This window comes from Brachionichthys hirsutus, chromosome 8 (genome assembly GCF_040956055.1).
Source record: "Brachionichthys hirsutus isolate HB-005 chromosome 8, CSIRO-AGI_Bhir_v1, whole genome shotgun sequence".
In the NCBI taxonomy this organism is placed as follows: Eukaryota; Metazoa; Chordata; class Actinopteri; order Lophiiformes; family Brachionichthyidae; genus Brachionichthys; species Brachionichthys hirsutus.
The window spans coordinates 7549082-7569408 of NC_090904.1; the positions used below are offsets into that span (position 1 = coordinate 7549082).

A 20327-nucleotide genomic window follows, 5' to 3' on the forward strand; every position below is an offset into this window, starting at 1 on the left:
TTCTTCAAAGTTAATTACAAGGACCAAGCCTGTTCCTGTCGTGTCACTGGGATTAATACCTGAGCGTAAGGGCGATTGAAAGCTAATGGCGACGTCTGATCCTCCTCAGAGGAGGCCGTTTAAAAATCATGTTATGTTTTGAATTTGATCTGCACTTTGCTGAAGACACAACAATCAGAAAATGTGAATGAAATGAAACAAGGCAGCGATGGTATCGGTGTGACGTCCTTAGTATGAAACTGATGTCACGTTTCTGCACACGGAGTTGAAATCTATTGCACACATGGAGCCGGTGATCTACGTTTCATGTTTCATGAGCTAAAACAGCTAAAAGCAATGATATAATCCTGCAAAGTAAGCAATCAAGATATGTTCTTGTTTTCTTTTAGTGAATTGTATGGATTTGATTATAGTTTAGGTCTATTATATTTGTGGCGTATACTGTAAAAGCATCTTAAAGCTACACAGTAGAAAGCCATTAAATTTTACTGTGTTAACGCTAACAAACGCTTTCTGATTTTACTACTTCAGTCACCTTGTTTACTTCTGATGTATGAAGCTGCACAATGACTTGTCTTTGTTAAACGTCTACGTTGCTTTTTGCAGATACTTGGTTACTTTGACTATGCTTTCACGGCTATCTTTACTGTTGAGATCATTTTAAAGGTAAATGCCCTGTGTCCCCTGTCTGTGCTGTAACTAACCTCATCCCAATAACACTGCAAACATCTTGTTGCCTTCCAGGTCCTAGGCTATGCAGATTATGTCTTCACTAGTATGTTTACATTTGAGATCATATTGAAGGTAACCTCTTAAATGACAAACGAGCGCCTTGCTGCATTCTCTCCTTGTGTGTCACCTGCCGCTCAGTGCAACCTGGCTTGTTTGTTTCCTTTCTCTTATTTTACTTTTTTTTCTTCACGGCACCTCTTTTAAAACGTAATAGCTAAATATTGGAGTTGCTGCTTTGCACACGTTAACGCAAATTTGCATTTTGTTAAAATTGCACTAAGTCGTGTTGGGGCCGGGGGGGAAGGAAACATCTCATCAGCAATGCATTATACTCACATGGATGCTACATCTTTCAACGGTCATCGCTGACATGATTTTGACAATGCAGATCTAAGATATGATGCAAGCCCTTTGGCTGAAGTTGAGTTTGAGGTCATCTGCAGAGAGGTGTCGTAAATATAAAGTCAACTCCAGTCAAAGCTAGCTCCATGCCTCTCTCGTACTGACTGCTCTTCAGATTATCCATAAAAGAGGGGGCAAAATAAACCATGTTCCTGCCGAGCATGGTTCAGTCTGCTTTCCCTGACTGAGTGCATAAAAATGTGGAGTTGTGTCTCGAGGGATCTGCTGCAAATACCGACCAAGTCCACTGTTTTAGTTCAAATTCCCCAATGCTCCGCTTTAGCACTGTGCCCCGGCCGTCTCTCTACGAGGCTCCACATTTACATGCACTTGGAAAATGACTCCTTTACTTTTATTATTTAAAGAAGCGTTATTTTGGCTGGTTTTTCTTCTCTGCCTGCTGAACTCTGACGTTTGAATTTAGAGCTGCTTTCCCGTATTCTGAACAATTAAAGAACATAATGGAATGTGCTTTAAGGCGACGGTCCACATGAATGTGAGAGTAAGGGCATTTCTGATTTCCAATCACTATAACCAGAGCTCCTGCAGGTAGCAAATATCCCCAAAAATTGTGGCAACAAAATGCATGTTTTATTGCCTTTTCTCATAGTAGATTGTGAAATGAATGACTTACTACTACATTCATGTAGTTAAGGGCCGTGGGGGTGGCGATGGGGGATTTAGCCTCCCGCTTTGAGCTCGCCACCCCAAACCAGAGTGACCTAAAAGAGTGTGGAGACGTGTGCTTGTGTGCAAGGTGGAGAGAGCCGTATGAGAGTTTGTGATTCTCATACTTCATATATTTTTATGTCATCTAATGCGTGCAGCGTCACTGTTACTGGATGAAGTATGTTTTTGCCATTTGCTCCTCTAACGTCCTCCTTTCTCGCTGCAGATGACAACATACGGAGCCTTTCTCCATAAAGGAGCCTTCTGTAGGAATTACTTCAACCTCCTGGACCTGTTGGTGGTGGGAGTCTCCCTTGTTTCCTTTGGTATCCAGTGAGTACAAACAAACAGATCAGTTCGGTGCCCCTTCGCCCTCGTCCGCGCGCCCTGCCAAGACAATCCTGGTTGTAAGAATTGCACACTCTTATTCCTGATGTTGTGGATTTTAATGCGGAAACAGTTTTGCACGTCTAAGTAGTCAGCAAGAGTCTCGTCTGCAAACTCCTTCATCGGAGAAAAAATATTATTCTGCTTGTAAAACATGTGAAGTTCTGGAAGTGTTAAAGTGGTATAAGAATGGTTCCTATACTCCTGCTAAAGTTTCTGTAGTCGTAATAATAATAATAATAATAATAGCACCTTTGTTAATCATTTTCAGGTCCTCTGCCATCTCAGTGGTGAAGATTCTCCGGGTCCTCCGTGTTCTTCGACCCTTGAGGGCCATTAACCGAGCCAAAGGCTTGAAGGCGAGATGTGATGTGACAACCATCCTCTTTGTGGTTCAGTATGAACGCCACCATGCGTCAACATTTGTCTGTCTCTTATCTTACAGCACGTGGTACAGTGTGTGTTTGTGGCTATCCGAACTATCGGTAACATCATGATCGTCACCACTCTGCTCCAGTTCATGTTCGCCTGTATTGGGGTGCAGCTTTTTAAGGTCGGCTGCGCTGAGGTTATAAAAAAGAAATCAGAGTTGTGTTGTAGTTTGTCAAAACGAGTTAACGACAGTCGGTGTTTTCACAGGGAAAGTTTTATCGCTGCACCGATGAAGCAAAGTCCAGCTCAGAAGTCTGCAAGTTAGCTTCATTTTTTCTTGTTCCTTCAACGCTCACCACGTGTTCTCATCTTTGTAAGAGCCTCGATCTCAATGCAACACGTTGTTTTCTCAAAGGGGCACCTACATCCTGTATAAAGATGGAGACGTGAATCAGCCAACCATCCACAGAAGACTGTGGCATAACAGCGACTTCAACTTTGACAACGTCCTCATGGCGATGATGGCTCTGTTCACCGTGTCCACCTTTGAAGGCTGGCCTGCGTAAGATTTTAACTTTTTGATTACCCTGTTCAAGCTTTGAAAGTGATGAAGATCTCATTTTAAATGCAGACATGATATCTGCATTTAGAGAGCTTGGAGTTCATGATGGCCGCTTTCCTTCCCTTTTCAGTTTACTCTACAAGGCCATCGACTCCAACAGGGAGAACATCGGCCCGATTTATAACTACCGGGTGGAGATTTCCATCTTCTTCATCATCTACATCATCATCATCGCTTTCTTCATGATGAACATCTTTGTAGGTTTCGTGATCGTCACATTTCAGGAACAAGGAGAAAAAGAGTACAAAAACTGTGAACTGGACAAAAACCAGGTCAGATTTAGCAAAAGATTTTACAAAATATTGTGTGGACGTTTCTATTTAACTTAATAGTGATAAAAGACGGTATGAAAATTGAAAGCTTAAATGTTTTAGATTAAAGATGCTAAATAGTTAGCTCCACCGAAGCGGGGGTTTCTGTAATCGCTGGCGTTGGTTTGCTGGTTTGTCTGTTAGCAAGACAATCCAGATCAATATGTGGTGCAAATCTAATTAGGAGGAGATTGAGCTGATTGGCGGAGGTCTGTGCTCTCTGAGTGCCTTTCTAGTTTATATAATTAGCATAAGCAATGAATAATACTTTGGGTTTAATTGCAACGTGTGGTTTTGTACGTCTTGTGCAGCGTCAGTGTGTGGAGTACGCGCTGAAGGCCCGCCCGCTGAGGAGGTACATCCCTAAGAACCCGTACCAGTACAAGTTCTGGTATGTGGTGAACTCGACTGGGTTCGAGTACATCATGTTTGTGCTCATCATGCTCAACACACTCTGCCTGGCTGTACAGGTAGGAGGTCACACACAAGCACGCGACCTACGAGACTTACAGCATCTCCTCCTGATGAATACAAATACAAATAAATGTTTTAAGAATACCAATATATACATAACCATATGTGTGTGCGTGAACATAAACTATGTATACAGCTTGCATATTTTCTCTTATATATTACATTTATATATGCCGGCCAATCAGAATGTCCCTCATGGGCTACCATCTTAATAGGCCTGAATCATTCATCATCAGTGTTTGCTCAGACTGCACGTTCAAAGTCTTCTCACTGCTGCTGTTCATTTTTAATTCATGTTCTCCTGCAGACTTATCGTGCAGATTTATTTTGTATTTTCTGACTAAAGTCTGAGTCTTGAAACAGCAATGCTCCACACTCTTCCTCCCTCTCTGCAGCACTACGGCCAGTCGACGCTCTTTAACTATGTCATGGACATTCTTAACATGGTCTTCACTGCGGTCTTCACTGTGGAAATGGTTCTCAAACTCATTGCTTTCAAACCCAGGGTGAGTCTGCAAGGAAACTCTCAACGGCCAGAACCCAAATAGCAACTTGTCTCAGAGAAGATGTCTTAGTTTCAAAATATTTAATAAATGAAAATATAAAATCAATCAACCTGTTGAAATAAAGCTTCTGTCTCCTGCAGCTGTAGCTTCACATCGAGCGCACTGACATTAGAGTGATGTCAACGCTCTAATTTAACTTTATGATGAAGAGTAAAGTGTTTAAATGCCTATAAACAGATCAGAGGGTTCAGTCAGTGTTGTCTTTCACACCCCCTCGTCTTTGCTGTCTGCCCAACAGTTCTGTGTTGAGAAGAAGGACAGGATGCTAGTAAGAAACGGTGTGGAGTGCAGTGCTGACTCTGACTTGTTTTCTTCTTGGCACCAGTATTTTTTACATGTGCAGTAATATCAGCATAACACCTGCATAACGCAGTGAATTCCAGTGCTGTACTTCACATGAAGTACTGGGGGGGATTCCTGTGTATTTTAATTTGCCAGTATTATATCTATGTTCATTTCATTGTAAAAATAAAAATGTTCTTGTTTGTGCTGATCTCACATCCAACTTGCCCGCCACTCGATCCAATTTACTCAGGGCTATTTTGGGGATGCCTGGAATGTGTTCGACGCCCTGGTTGTGATTGGCAGCATAGTAGACATTGTTCTCAGTGAGATTGATGTAAGTGAATCCCGCTGCTCCCTGACCTCTGTCTGTTCGGCCCTCCTGGGCTCACGCTGCAGGTTTGCATGGAGGACTGACATTTCTATCTAACCTGTCTGATCGCTCTTAATGCTTTTATCTCTCTTTTTCTCTCTCTTTTTGTCCTCCCCTTCATCATGCCACTTCATTCCTCTTCATCTTTCTCCCTTCCTTGATCATTTGTTTTTTTTCCCCATTTCCCTTGCATCCCTCTCTCTCTTTCATGACATTCTTTGTCAATGCCATGCATTAAACAGCACTATTTCGCTGATGCTTGGAACACATTTGATGCCTTAATTGTTGTTGGTAGCGTCGTTGATATCGCTATCACTGAAGTTAATGTAAGTACCACATTTTTCTGCCTCCCAATTTAAACTGAAGCTTTACAGGAAAGCTAAAGAGCAATACAAGAATTATGCGATCCGATTTGATAGTCAGCGGTTCCCATCCATCCTGAACCCTATAAATGAAAGAAGATGGTGTTTGTCCTTCTTGGCAGGACTAGAGAGGATAGGAGTGATTTTTAACTTTTTTTTTTACATTTTACATTAAGTTTTTGGGCTATGTGTTTGTCCTGTTCTCGTAGATGGGAACATGTTGAGGTCTGTATTCAAATTGGGAACAAACTTTCACTGACTTAAGGCTTAACTGATTAGATTTTTTTTTAAAGTCTTTATTTTCCCCCTACCATGATATATCACCACAACTCCTTTAGCAGAAGACGTTTGTTTCTGGCAAGTCGAAGGTATGGAAAGTTTTGAAATTTGTAACTTCTTTGTAGTAAAATCCAGTTGAAGTATTGTAGGCACAAGCTTACTCTAAAAGGTTTCCTCTTAAGCTCCAGCGAGAGCTTCCAGAGTCATGGCGATACAAAGAATCCCAAAACCCTCTATTGTCTTTTGTTGAAAGACATTCAGAAGTGCCATTGCCTTATCGTGTAAAGCTTCAGTTTGACCTTCAGTCATGTCCTGTTATTATTACAGTTCTTTATGCACTTAATTAATCAAACTGATTGGCTTGCAGGAATTTGCTTCTGTTAAATATCTTCTATGATGCAGCTCTCTCTTGCGTTTGTGCTGAACTTGCTGCTTGTTAAACTTTGGCGGTGTCAAAAAGAGGAGTCTGTCACATGTCTGTGAACTCAGGCCCACAATTGGTTCAGAAATGGATGAGTTACTATGTGCGCCTCTAATTTTTACTCTTGTTTATTTTGTTTCCATAGAAACTTGTAGAGGCAAGTATGGCAATGAACAAAACATTTTTCTGTGTGTAACATGTTGTGAATTGCAACTTTATCTTCGGTACCCCTTTGCAGTGGATCCAACGTTTTATTGACCCAAGCAAAAACAACTTTTATTAAAGTCAGTAAAAATCATGCCAATGTTCCAAATAGAATAATATATCTTACCAATAACCAAGTAAAAAAAGAATACTGTCCTGTTAATGCCTTAAAAAAAACTCCTCAAAAATGACATACATGTGATCCACATCATTTCACTGGTTAAAAGATGGTAAAGGTTTATATGTAATGACACACACCAGGACCCAGGAATAAAGTTTCAAGTTTCCAGTGAAGGATATGATGATGACAATTGTGGCGCTTGTTCAAGTTTCGGTTCAAGAGTGCCTTCTCAAGCCGCCCCTCACCCCCCTGCTGAGTGGTCTGAGCTGCAGTGCTGTTTTTCTGGAGTTATAATCTCAAGATTTCTGTTCCAAAACATGTGTCTGCATGAGCATAGAACCTTGACATGCCCTAACTTTGTTTCAAACATGTGGTGGTTGTTATTATTGTCATGCATGTGTGTTTATATGTGCACAGTTTGTTCTTTTAGGTGTCCGCAGTGGCTCTTGTGGGGCAACTTTAATCATGTACATTTGTTTGTGGTTTGCCGCATGTGGCTGTTGCTGTTTGTGTCATCAAAACTAGATCCCATAGTAAAACTTCATCATTTGTGATAGCTGATCGGCATTTTGTTACTGCTTGATATCCCACGCATGAGCTGCACGAGTGTTTCCTAATGCATGATGGGAATCATCAGACATTTACCTCATTCCCTAACGTCCTTTCTGCCTTGCACAGATGGCGCTCGGCCACCCGCTCCATTCCCCTCCGGTCAGTCTTTTTCCGTGGAGATGTGTGGATTTTGAACCCTTTCTCTCTTGCCATACCTTGCATTCATTACCTCCAGACAGAATGGCCCTGGAGCTCAGAGCTGGGAAGAGAACATCTTGCACAATGTTAAGAAAAATTTCAAGACAGAATCTGCACAACTGAAAATCTGCCCTTTAACGTATGAGAGGCGTGATGAGATACTAAAGAAAGAGCTGCCATCTCCTTTCTTCAAGTTGTAGAGTTAACTTAATGCATCAGCATTTTTTAAAGCATAAATCAAGGAGTTACCGAGATAGAAAGCAGATTACCACTCAACCAAGATTTACATTATAGGCCTCAAAGTCAAAGTCTAAACACCTCTCGCCACACGCTTATCAGGTAAGAACCCATCAGAGGATCAGGGTTTAATTGGTCCTTGCTTTTGTACAGTTTCCTGATGGTTTGCAGCTGAGTCCGAGGTTCTTTGATGATCTTGTGTTTGTGTCTCTGTGCTCTGTTCTGTCTTCCTGTAGTGAGCTCTTAAAGCTCAGAATGGACCTCATGTGTAGTGCAGGTGTGTAGACTCCAGTCAGATGCATGAACCCTCCAACAGTAAATCTTTACTCTCCCCCCTCTCGACCTTCCCTCTTCCCTCTCTTTCAGTACGACTAAATCTATCTGGCTTTATTTTATTTTATCCTAGTGCAGGTCTCTAGCTCTGGTTCCCTCCCTCCCTCCCTGTCTGTCTCTCTCTCTCTCTCTCACTCCTTTCCTGTCATTTCATTTTGCACTGGACTGTGAGAGTGCCCTGCTATGGCAGTTATGTTGCAGGGCACGACTGACATGCATGAGTGTCTGCATTGCTGTATGAGGCCACTACTGGCTCCTCGTCATCAGAGCATCTCGCGTGTGTGCAGTGCTTCCCAAACAGTGTGGCAATGCTGAACGCATGCTGCATCATCGCTGGGGAACAGGATTACCGAAAGAACCTCCTCAACCTAATTCTGCATTTGAGCATTTCTGCACCTTCATGCACACAGTTCTAGGAAGTATTGTGCTGATGGGCTTTAATGACGCCAAGTCTGTCTGGAGTATCTCTTTGTTTTCCATTGCTGAGCTTTCTGACGAGAGTAAATCTCACTGTTTTGCCAAAATTAAAGTGTCACTATACAGGTTCTGTCTGACCACCACCACTGTGACTCATGTCTATCATTTTGCACGGTTATATTTCTGTGCACAAATGGTCACTGGATACCGCTGATATCATTTAATCCTACTGACATCCTTACAGATATCGGCATGGCTGTGTAATCCTTTAAGAGACTATGAGATTCTTTTTTCATTTTGCTCAGACATTTACATTTCAGACACAAAATGTTTTGATCTCTTGGTTCACGTGAAATCATCCCAGTCTAGACGAGAACAGCTGCTTTAGACGTTCTGCAGGCGTTTGAACGGTGCTCTCTGTTTGATGCTGATCTGGAACACTATTTGCCATGAGTTCAGACTGCAAGAAACGCCAATTACGTCACTCAGTTAACAGCTCATTAGCATCACGTGAAGCTTAGCGGAGGCATCTCAGCCAGAGTAATGAACATTGAGCTGGGGGGGGGGGGGGGGGGGGCGTGATAAAGTTGTGTACCAGTCTTACATGCACCTTTCATGTTGTTCGTCAGTCTGACATGCAACTGTAAAGTCCCTCGTAGAGCGTTGATCTGTGAACCTGTAAAATGTCTCGCTGATGTTGTGTGTCTGTCCTGAGGTTCGGTGTGTGGTAGGCAGTGAGGCCGTTGTCTGTCTTTGTCGTGGTGACACAATACGAGGGTTTGTCCTGTCAGTGAGACGACTAGTGTCTCTGTTCTGTCTGCGTCTCGACTCAAATGTAATGTCTCCGTGTTTTGCCCAATGTTTGTGTGAGATCTGCGGCCTCTGTGCGAGTCATTAATGCTGGTGTTTGATTTTAAAGCCGACGGAGACTCCTCAGTTGGATGAGATGGGGGTAAGATGCTTCACCCCCCCCCCCCCACCCCCACCCCCGAGCCTCTTCAGGGCTATGCCATGTTTCGACTCTTTCTTAAGTTTTTATCTTTTCAACACTTCTTTTGATGTACTGTTAATTTCTTATGACATATATTTATTTTTCATGGTAAGGTTTCTGTTCTCTGCATTTTTTCCTCCATGGTTTTTATTCATTTGCATCTAAATTAGTTGCTTTTTATTTTCCTAAATGTTTGGAGTTTTTTTTCTGAGGAGAGTGCGTCACTCAAACGTGTCCTGTTGGGTGGGAGTGGTTTAAGGTTTTTTTTTTGCCCCTGATACATGGCCTCTGCCACCATTCCTGCGTGGTGTGGTGACCCATGGATGACCCCTGGCATCGGGTCACCCGCCTCTGACCTGTGAACCTCCTGGCCGACCTGCTCGGGTTGACCCCACTGTGACTCAGCATGTAGTGACTCTGGAGTGAGGGTGCCATGCTTGTGCAGATTTCTCCTGTCAAATATGGCAAGGTTTTACTCTAGCATGCTTGCCTCCGTGCTTCCTCCCCTGTAGGTCTATACAGTGACAGTGCTCCTGACGGTGCTTTGGATACAGACCAAGAGAAACATAAGAGCTGCAGCTGCACTGCTTTAGTAACGCTGCTTCATCGTAATTTGACCAGATTGAGTTAAATCTATAGTCCTTGAAATTCGGAACGAAAACCGCTGTTGAACATTCTAATAGGTTGTCGTGTCGACGCCAAAACGTAATCTGTGCTCAAATTAAATTCTGCAATCATGCCATTTTCATTGATGGAACGAAGCATTGCTTTCTTCTCAGCTCATATGTATCTGGTTACAGGGTCTCATCTTCATGCAAAGCGCAGCCAAATGCTCTGTGTTCAACTTCATACCCTGTTGCCCTCCTGTTTCCTTACTCTGGGCCATTTCTCCTCAGAACACGGAGGACAGCGCTCGCATCTCCATCACCTTCTTCCGTCTATTCCGAGTCATGAGGCTTGTAAAGCTCCTCAGCAGAGGGGAGGGCATTCGCACCCTGCTTTGGACTTTCATCAAATCCTTCCAGGTGAGGCGTGGTGCAGTTTACTTATCAGTGGCTGAAGGGAATAAAGTCTCTCGTATATTAATTTGCTGTCTTTCCTCTCTTTTACCCGAAGGCTCTGCCATATGTTGCACTTCTGATAGCCATGTTGTTCTTCATCTATGCCGTCATCGGCATGCAGGTTTGTTACTTAACATGGACTAAAATGTAGCTGTGTCTCTCATAAGCTGAAGTTAAATTGACAATGTTTGCGCTGCAGGTGTTCGGAAAGGTTGCCATGGTGGACGGCACACACATCAACAGAAACAACAACTTCCAGACCTTCCCTCAGGCTGTGCTCCTTCTCTTCAGGTGTGTAGTAGGCCTTGTGTTTTTCATTTCTTAAAAGGGTGATGAATTTGTGTCTTGTCATGCTTTACCTTTTCCCAGATGTGCCACTGGAGAGGCATGGCAGGAAATCATGTTGGCCTGTATGCCGGGGAAGCTGTGCGATCCAGAGTCCGATTACAGCCCCGGGGAGGAAATGACGTGTGGCAGTGGATTTGCAGTAGTTTACTTCATCACCTTCTACATGCTCTGTGCCTTCTTGGTACACACAGAAATTACACCGCGTTTGTGCTTCTGCAAATAATCAATACTGCAGTCAACAGATTTGTTTTTACGCCTCTCTAGATTATCAACTTGTTTGTGGCCGTCATCATGGACAACTTTGACTATCTCACACGCGATTGGTCCATTCTTGGTCCGCACCACCTGGACGAATTCAAGAGAATCTGGTCAGAGTACGACCCAGAGGCCAAGTATGTGCTTTACTTGAAATATCTGAAAGTATTTCACATTGTTTTCTGTGGTCGTCTTTTAGAAAGCCTGTTGACAGTTAATGTCTTCCACCTGCTTTTAATTTTCTCATACAGGGGCAGAATTAAACATCTGGATGTTGTGACACTCCTTCGTCGAATCCAGCCTCCTCTTGGCTTCGGCAAGCTGTGTCCTCACAGAGTTGCTTGCAAGGTCTCTTCTCCATCCTTCCTTTATTGTCCTGCTATGAAATACATGCATAAAGGCTATTCATATAACTAATATTTTCTAACATATTTACACCTCTGTCTGCTTTTATTTCACAGAGGCTGGTAGCCATGAACATGCCCCTGAACAGCGATGGCACGGTCATGTTTAATGCCACTTTGTTTGCACTGGTGCGTACCGCCCTGAAGATCAAAACAGAAGGTATGAATAGAACCGCTGATGCATCCATTGAGCATTCAGTTTGGTGTTTGCATGGATTTAAAATTGGCTGTGAATTGTAAGTGCTGGTTTTTCAGGGATATTTGTTTTCCCGTGGTGCAGGTAATCTAGAGCAGGCCAACGAAGAGCTGCGAGCTGTCATCAAGAAAATCTGGAAGAGAACCAGCATGAAGCTCCTGGATCAAGTGGTTCCTCCTGCTGGTGGTTAGTGGAACCGGCCTGTGTTTGTCCATGAAATCTCTGTACCTTATTTAGAAGGCTAAAATCACATTACCAGGCTGAAGACACTGTATTCGTGTTTTTCACCTTTGTGTTATTCAAAATCAGGGCCAAAGATTTTTGCTGGAAAGGAGGTGAAGAATCGTATGCAGGCAGGCTGGAACGGGTGGAGGAAAGTATCAGGTGTGCTCTGTGATAGGAGAGTGTCAGAGAGGATGAAGGGAAAGGTCTACAAGACAGTGGTGAGGACAGCCATGATGGACGGCTTAGAGAAAGTGGCTCTGAGGAAAAGACAGAAGGCGGAGCTAGAAGTGGCAGAGATGAAGATGCTGAGGTTCTCCTTGGGAGTGACCAGGTTGGATATGATTATAAATGAGACAATAAGAGGGACAGTGAAGGTCAGACGTTTTGGAGACGAGGTCAGAGAGACCAGACTTTGATGGTTTGGACATGTCCAGAGGAGAGACGGGGACTATATCGGTAGAAGGACGCTGAGGATGGAACTGCCAGGGAACAGGGCTAGAGGTCGACCCAGGAGGAGATAGATGGACGTAGTGAGGGAGGACATGAGAGTGGCTGGTGGACGATGCAAAGGACAGGGTGAAGTGGAGAAAGTTGATTTGCTGTGGCGACCCCTAATGGGACAAGCCGGAAGTACAGTCGTAGACTGGATACCTGTCTGATTCGTACAATATGAAAGATACCTGGAATACTTGTCGTTTTCTTTGTACGTTCATATGTATTGAGGGCTGTTGTCTTAAGCCGCCACCAGCTAGCTCACAGCGAGAGCTGTGCAAAAACGTATCAATGCCTGTCATTTCGAAGGCCAGATACATCGACTTTCGAGAAAGATTCGTATCGCTTTAGAATTTTGAATGTGAATCAAAAGGGTACTCGAATCTGCTCCAAGCGCTTGTAATGTGAACAAAGCCTCAGCTGTTCTCATTTGACACAGAATTAAACATGCACCACTTTGCTGTCTGCATACGACAGAAAGCTTCAGATGAGTCTGTCGCCGCTCCGCTGTGTCCTTAGATGAAGTCTCTAACGCTAAGTCGCTCACACACAACACTGTATCATGCTGTTTCTGCTCTGCTCATCTTCTGGTTTCCTCCTCAGCAGTGTGTTTCTTATCCATGTCTGTTTGCTCCACATTCCTCCCTCCTGCCCAGGATGCTGATGGAGACCACTGATTGTCAGCTGGGCTTTGGGCTTGCATGGCCTTATAGACCACTGTGCAAGAGCATGCTCTGTCGTGTCCACTCTTCTTCTTTCTTTGTCTCTCTCCTTCTCTCACTGCTTCAGCTTCCACAGCTAACTCTTCTCATACGTTTATATCTCTGTATCTAAAACTCTGAGACACTTCAGAATATTCTGAAGCAGTTCTGTTTTAGGGTGGTGGCATGGAACTAGTGTTACCTCTCTGTCCGATCTCTGTCCCCAGCGTGCTTGTTCGAAGTGATTCAGACCCCTGCTTCAGAATGATTGTCACAAATTTGTGCAAATTCAAAAAGAGGGGAGAAAAAAAAATCTAATCTAACAAAATTTTAAGTACAATATTCTGGACCAATGCACAAAACATAAGCAAAAGGCAATAATGAGCACAAACAGGTGAATCTTAGCAAACACGCTAACATGTATGATGCACAGTATAGATCTGTCTGCTTGCATGTTCTGAAGTAGTAGATTAAATAAACTCCTGGTTCAAATAAGATATACATTTAAAAATATATAACAATCATAACAATAATAATATATTTTAAAATATATTATTGAAAAAAAATGTATTTTTTTATACATTATACTCTAATTCTGCATGAAGATACTGTAGTAAGTACTTGATTTTCTATTCTTTTTGAAACACAGTGAAGGATTTCAGGTGATGCACAATGAGGTAGAGTATATACACCATCAAGATGGATGTATGTAATCTGAATTATTGATCCTATTGATTTGCTGGGGTTAAAGCGAGCCCTCGCCCGTCTGCGTTCCTGGGATGATGGACGCGTTGTTGAAGGAGAGGAATTGTCTCTCCAGCAGAGTGATGTGTGTAGAGACCTGCTGACACAGGAAGCTTTGTGTGGTCTGTTCACTCAGATGATGAGGTAACCGTGGGGAAGTTCTATGCCACCTTTCTGATACAGGACTACTTTAGGAAATTCAAGAAACGTAAAGAGGAAGGCCTGGTGGGTGCTCACCCCTCCCAGAACAACACAGCGATTGCTCTGCAGGTGAGTCTCACCGTCTTTGTGTGGGTTATTTGGAGAGTTTGTTTAACACTGTGTGAAAACATGGATTTATACACATTTTTAATGTTGTTGAGTGAAGTCTTTAAATTATGTCCCTGGTGGATTTGATTTGATATCATTTTTTGTGCTAATGTTATGGTTTATTGATCCAGCAGGACGTTCATGATATCGGTGTACAGTATGAATCTGATTTCTATGTTTGCAGTGTCTGAATTAGTTTGTTTGTGTGTCTGCATCATCATGTTGATGTTAAGCACGTGTCATAGTCTTCATCCATCTTTCTATTTGTGTTCTGTGCATCACAATTCGCTCATCAATGTGTAAAATTACATACAAAGGTAAAAGATATGCTGTGTGATATATGGCTACGATACCGTATACACCATAAATCTTGGTCTAATAGGAAACAACATTTTGTGCATGATGTGCTAATATAGCACACCTACAAATGTGAGGGGGGGGGGGGGGGGGGTGCTTTTTCACAGTTCTTTGTGCTTCATATAAGACAATGCCAAGCTGGATCCTACACCAGACATTTAACACTGCAGCAGGTTGCATCCAGGAGTACACGTTTGTGTGTCTGTGTTTTCTCGTTGTGTAAATGTCCGATGTTGCGTATTCCAGTGCAGGTTGTATTCGCTCGGTGCGTGCGGTGGTTGTGACTGTCAGATTTTCTGCTGTGTTTGTAAACTGAAGATCTCACCTGAAGCATTTAGCCCTCCTGTTGTCATGGTTACAGGCTGGCCTTCGCACTCTGCATGATATCGGGCCCGAAATTCGCCGAGCGATATCATGCGATCTGCAAGACGATGAGCTCGTAGACTTTATGCCAGAGGAAGATGAGGAAATTTATAGGGTAACTGATTTCATTTTACATGACGAGAGAAATGTTTGTGGCATAATTTAAATATTTTAATTCAGAGTTACTTATTGATACATGAAAACACAGAGTACATTATAGCTTTATATAAATGAAAACATACTTGATGAAAGACTAATCAGCGAACTGTGTATTAAATGTGACTTTCCTATAATTACTATAGTATGTAGCTTTTTTGTTTCATTTTGGCTTCATGTATTTTTTTCCCAACAAATTAGAAACTACATTCCTTCTGCTCATGTCATGTTCCATTTAAGCAGCTTCTGAATATCGTTTTGCTCATAGACGTTCTAAAAAAGAAAAGCATCACTCAGACTTAACATCAATAGCACATGTCTTTGCTCTTTTGTGAGACGCGGCGGCCCTGTTGGTTTTACTCTGAGCGTTCTTTCAACAGCGCAACGGCGGACTCTTCAGTAACCATCTGATAAACGGCGTTCAACGACGATCTGACGTCCATCAGACCAACGCCACGCAGCGGCCCCTACAGGTGCAGCCTCCGCCTCACTACGCCCATATGGAGCAGCCAGTGGGACGCCTGTCTCGAGTCAATGCAATGTCCCACCCCGGCCATCACCGTCACCACCACCACCATCACCACCGCCACCACAACTCCTACGGCAAGTCGCCTAAATCCACGAACATCAATCTCAACAATGCCAACGTGTCCATTCTGCCCAATGGAGGACACCGGCGTTACTACGAGCACACCCCTCCCAATGGCTACCCAGGTCTTCACAGCTCCTGCTACAACAAGTCACGGACACCCCAGGGTCAAAGGTATCCGCACCTCATCATCATCATCATCATCATCATCATCATCATGTCTAATTTAGAAGTCACATCAAGATTTTTAGAATCTACGGCAGCCCTTACAGAAATACTGATATCAAGGAACAAGACCGAACAATGCAGAGAAAATCATGTGTAGAAAAGGAAAAATGAATACACGAAACTGACAGAAAATGGAGGCTTTTATTTTTCAGTACAAATGTTGCACATCTCTTAATAAAGTTAAGATTAAAGCTTTTCTCAGTCATTTATGTTATTTAGAAACATTACATTTTTCGTAATTGACTTGCTTTTTTGCTATTATCAAGTGGACTGATTCAATTTCACTGTCCGTTAGATCTTCTTGAGAGAGAGAGGCTGATATCATCTTCCGCTTTAGAACCCCACTGCAGTGACTATAACATTCAAGTCCTTTTCCAATTTAGCAAGGCCTCCACAAAATATTTGTGAAAATGTAAAAAAAAAAAAAGAAAATTGAGGAATTAGTAAAAAACATTTATTCAAAAAGAGCTCAAATGTAAAGAATATCCCAGAATGGAAACATTCAAAGTGTCTACATAGGAATTATGGGTTTTAAATTAAATTAAATGTATTTCTTGTTCCACTGTTCTATGATGCAGCGCTCTTAGATTGGATGATAATGAAAAAATAATATATAAATTGCTGTTATTCCGTTTATATCTTTAATGCTTGGTGTAGATTGTAGAAAGGCGTCTTGCGGACCTTGTTTCTTATCGAACCTTCTGGATTCACAGATTCTATGTTGTAAACCTGTCAAACCTTCATGGATCACAAACAAACAAGTGATCACTGGTACACTTATCTCTTGATCTCCTGATCTCTGTTCACTCAGTCTCTCCAGTATTTCTCCTGCTTTTCAAGCTTGCTGCCGTTCAGAGGAGAGCAATCATTTCTAGTTTTGTTCTTATTTTGAAGATTGAAAGTGGAGACGTCATCTCACTTTCTCGCCCTCGCTCTCATACATATATAAAAGAATGCCGTATATGATTCATATACTGTAGAATAGATATGTTCAATTGTCTCCGCCCTTTTCTCTGTGTCCTCTTCTCCTTCCTAATCAAAATGCTTTCTCTCAACCATCCCTCTGCTTTCTCGGACAGAAGGCGCTACTATGAGGCCTACGTTAGGTATGTGGTTTTGCCAGGCTTGGATCAAGCAGTGCATCTGCTGGCAAAAGGGAGGGCTTTACTTTTTCTTTCATTAATTTTGACGTGTTTGGATCCGTGAATGGTTGCATCCTTTCTAAGTCAGTGTTACTTGTGATATGCTGGCCAGACAGTGTTGATGCGGCTCTGTCAGTGGATCTCAGTGGCCAGCAAATTACTGAGCGCAGCCCTGCATAATGCATGCGCCAAAGTGATGCGCTCGCTGTGAAGAAGTGCAGAAACAAGGGAGTATATGAGAATGTTTTTAGAAACCACGCTACTAATCGCTTGCTAAACTTAATCCGCTCACGATTCCTGATGACACGCTATCAGTCTGAATGAATTAAATGCTCCTCGGATCAAAATTTGCTTCCTGCTTTGCTTTCTGTGTCGAATATTCCTGAGGCTTGTCAGTCGCATCGCTGCCCGTCGGAGGCTTGCGTCTGCATGGCGGTGCATGGCCATATTCCAGCAATTCCTCTGGATGGCCGCAGCGTCCACACGCTAACCCCTGTGTCCTGACCTCCCATCAGGTCCCATGGAGTGGATGGACGGCACCCCACCATACGAAGGGAGGAGGAGTTTGAGGAAGATCGTTTCTCTGGGGAGTATTACAGCGGGGAGGAGTTTTATGAAGAAGACAGTATGCTGTCAGGGGACAGGTATAGCTCCGTCTCACAGCCCATTTATTAGTCTGTGCTGCAGCACCCTCCTTAGAATAAATGACCTGCATGACCCTGTGTGTTGACAGATACCAGAACAGTGACACAGAGTATGAGACCCCTAAAGGTTACCATCACCCAGACTCATACTATGAGGATGACGAGCAGCCTCTCTACCACGACTCCCGGAGGTCTCCAAAGAGACGGCTGCTTCCCGCCACACCTCAAGGTAATTTATGTCCCGTCGGTATCCTGCAGCCTGCAATGTCACATGTGAAAAGTTCCAGTCAATAAATATGGATCTATTTTAAATACAATTCTAAAATGTCTCGCTGAGGCCACATCTCACAGCGGTGACAGCAGAAACGTCATGCTATTATTCCAAGTAGAGCTTAAATAAAGACATCAAACGCGGGGAGAATCTTCATCAAGCTAATAAAGATTCTAGAAAATTTTGCTTGTGATGGTCTAGAAAAAAAGACGTTTCATTGTCATTGAAGGGTCACGCCACTCACTGCACTCATGCTAGTATATGAACGCCCACCAGGATTCACCCACTCACACAGTTTCGTAGGTGCACGCTGTTAAAGTGTCCCGCATGAAGTCACTGATTGGTCCTGTCCTGACGTGTTCAGGTAACAGGAGGCCATCCTTCAACTTTGAGTGTCTGCGCAGACAAAGTAGCCAAGACGAGCTTCCGCACCAGCGCACCGCTCTGCCACTGCACCTCATGCAGCACCAGGTAACTGTGCCACATGTCTCACGTGCACCGTTTGGTCACGGCATCACAAATCGAAGCTGTTTGATATCAACTTTATCACTTCTCAAAGTCTCTCCTGTTGCTAAAGCCTGAACCCTGAACGTCTCTCCTGACCCGTCAGGTTATGGCTGTAGCAGGCCTGGACTCCAGCAGAGCCCACCGCCTCTCCCCGACCCGTTCTACTCGCTCCTGGGCCACCCCCCCTGCCACCCCAGCCAGTAAAGACCAGTCACCGTACTACACCCCACTCATCCGCGTGGACCACCTGCACCGGGAGAGCGCTGCTAGCAGCCAAGTATCAGTACGCAAGAGTTCGTGGTACACAGACGACCCCGACTACCCCCAGAGAACGTTCTCACCTGTCCACCTGAAGGTACCGCCTGAGTACCACAACCAGTACCACCAGAAGAGAGGCAGCGCAACCAGTCTGGTGGAAGCGGTGAGCTTGATATGCTGTGCTTTGTTTACAGCTTAATGTTTTTAATTATGATTATCTGCCCAGAATACTAGCGCATCAATACTTCACTCGATGTACTTTTATGTATATTTGTCACACAAATGTGATGTAAGGGAGAGCAGCCGCGAGACTAATTCATGCAATTTCACAAGAACAGTTTTAGCTTCTTGCTATAAAACGATGTGACTGATTTAATTTAGACTGCAAAGATCCACTGTAACATGCTTTTACTGTGTTGAACAGGTTTTGATATCAGAAGGACTTGGGAGATATGCCAAGGACCCCAAGTTTGTTGCTGCCACAAAGCATGAAATAGCTGATGCTTGTGAGATGACCATAGATGAGATGGAGAGTGCAGCCAGTCACCTGCTGAATGGAGGGATGGCCCCGGCCAACAGCGGCCTGAACGTGTTTCCCATTCTGACTCCAAGAGACTACGAGCTGCAGGACGCTGCAGTCAGCTACAGCGACGAGGAGCCAGACACAGAAGCGAGAGCTCCCTATGAGGAGGACCTGGCAGACGAGATGATCTGCATCACGACTTTATAGCAGACGCTGGAGAAGTTAAAAGCTTGTCAGACTAAAAAAAAATCAGCGAAATTTATAAAAGAAATTAATCTGTCGGCTGCAACCAAAAGAAGTGCCTTCACGCAGAAGAGATAAGGCATATAGGAAGAGACCCTTTAGTCCCGTTTATTTAATGGTTCTTCACCTGCCAGCAAAGAAGGTCACAGCACTGAGCCTGATTTGGGGACTCTTTGGACCCTGCTGTCAGGGGCCTTGACCTGGAGGTGACAGCCTGCAGCCAATCACAGGAGAGGGAATTGATGGCGATGGAAGACGGACCAGCTGGCAAGGTCGGGAGCTGCTCTTTCTGGCAGGATTCTAAAGGTGATGACAATCAGATCTATGATGTCATTGCCTCGGCCACTTTACCAAGGCGTGGCATATCATGCAAGATTTCAATGCAAGCATAGAGGGGCACATCTCCCACCATCGTCTTTGCTCTAACTTGATCTGATGTTGGAACAGAGAGTTTATTGGTGACTACGGCTCAGTCAAAAAGGGAAGGGCGCCAGTAGAGCCGCGTCAGATTATGCAGGAACTAACTGTCCTACTTACAGCATCGTTCAACTTGGGATGTGGACTCCTGATGAGACAAAAGCATTTGTGATGAATGCACTAGGAGGCGGGTTATTTTAAAATGATAGAATAGCTTGGCTAAAATTTCATAGTTGACGTGCTGTAAATTGTATTATATGACAAAAGAAACTTTGTAAAGAGATATTCTATATTTTGTAATTATGTATCATTTAAAAGATCAGCAATATGGACCCTTGAGACTCCTGTTATAAAAGCAGACTTATTTTATAAGGTGCAATGTTCTGATATTCATTTGCCTTCATTTTTTGCTAATATGCACCATTTGTTTTGCCTATAAAACAGCATTTTTAAGACATTCTGCTTGTGTGACAACTCCACTGCACAAGATATGCAAATGAAATGGATTACTCAAGAGTTCATCTGTCGCTTCATCAAAATGGCACCAATTATATGAGGTTAAGCCCCCTTTATAGGAGTATTCTGGGCT

At 43.4% G+C, this 20327-nt stretch overlaps 1 protein-coding gene across 1 annotated transcript in view; it reads left to right on the forward strand.

Annotated features, from left to right (window-relative positions):
• cacna1da (calcium channel, voltage-dependent, L type, alpha 1D subunit, a) overlaps nt 1-19358 on the forward strand; it is a 38404-nt gene extending 19046 nt beyond the window's left edge. Inside the window, exons 20-49 of the mRNA XM_068742925.1 lie at nt 607-666; nt 745-804; nt 2030-2136; nt 2462-2549; nt 2636-2743; nt 2830-2882; nt 2978-3124; nt 3255-3456; nt 3807-3965; nt 4365-4475; nt 5433-5516; nt 6398-6409; nt 9234-9266; nt 10202-10330; nt 10422-10487; nt 10566-10657; nt 10736-10895; nt 10979-11106; nt 11221-11317; nt 11431-11533; nt 11654-11755; nt 13868-14001; nt 14759-14875; nt 15297-15679; nt 16813-16839; nt 17391-17519; nt 17609-17748; nt 18155-18261; nt 18401-18718; nt 18980-19358. Coding sequence (XP_068599026.1) covers nt 607-666; nt 745-804; nt 2030-2136; nt 2462-2549; nt 2636-2743; nt 2830-2882; nt 2978-3124; nt 3255-3456; nt 3807-3965; nt 4365-4475; nt 5433-5516; nt 6398-6409; nt 9234-9266; nt 10202-10330; nt 10422-10487; nt 10566-10657; nt 10736-10895; nt 10979-11106; nt 11221-11317; nt 11431-11533; nt 11654-11755; nt 13868-14001; nt 14759-14875; nt 15297-15679; nt 16813-16839; nt 17391-17519; nt 17609-17748; nt 18155-18261; nt 18401-18718; nt 18980-19285 — 3762 coding nt within the window. The 3' untranslated portion in view covers nt 19286-19358. The remainder of the gene's footprint in view (nt 1-606; nt 667-744; nt 805-2029; nt 2137-2461; nt 2550-2635; nt 2744-2829; nt 2883-2977; nt 3125-3254; nt 3457-3806; nt 3966-4364; nt 4476-5432; nt 5517-6397; nt 6410-9233; nt 9267-10201; nt 10331-10421; nt 10488-10565; nt 10658-10735; nt 10896-10978; nt 11107-11220; nt 11318-11430; nt 11534-11653; nt 11756-13867; nt 14002-14758; nt 14876-15296; nt 15680-16812; nt 16840-17390; nt 17520-17608; nt 17749-18154; nt 18262-18400; nt 18719-18979) is intronic.
• Nucleotides 19359-20327: the final 969 nt, after the last annotated feature.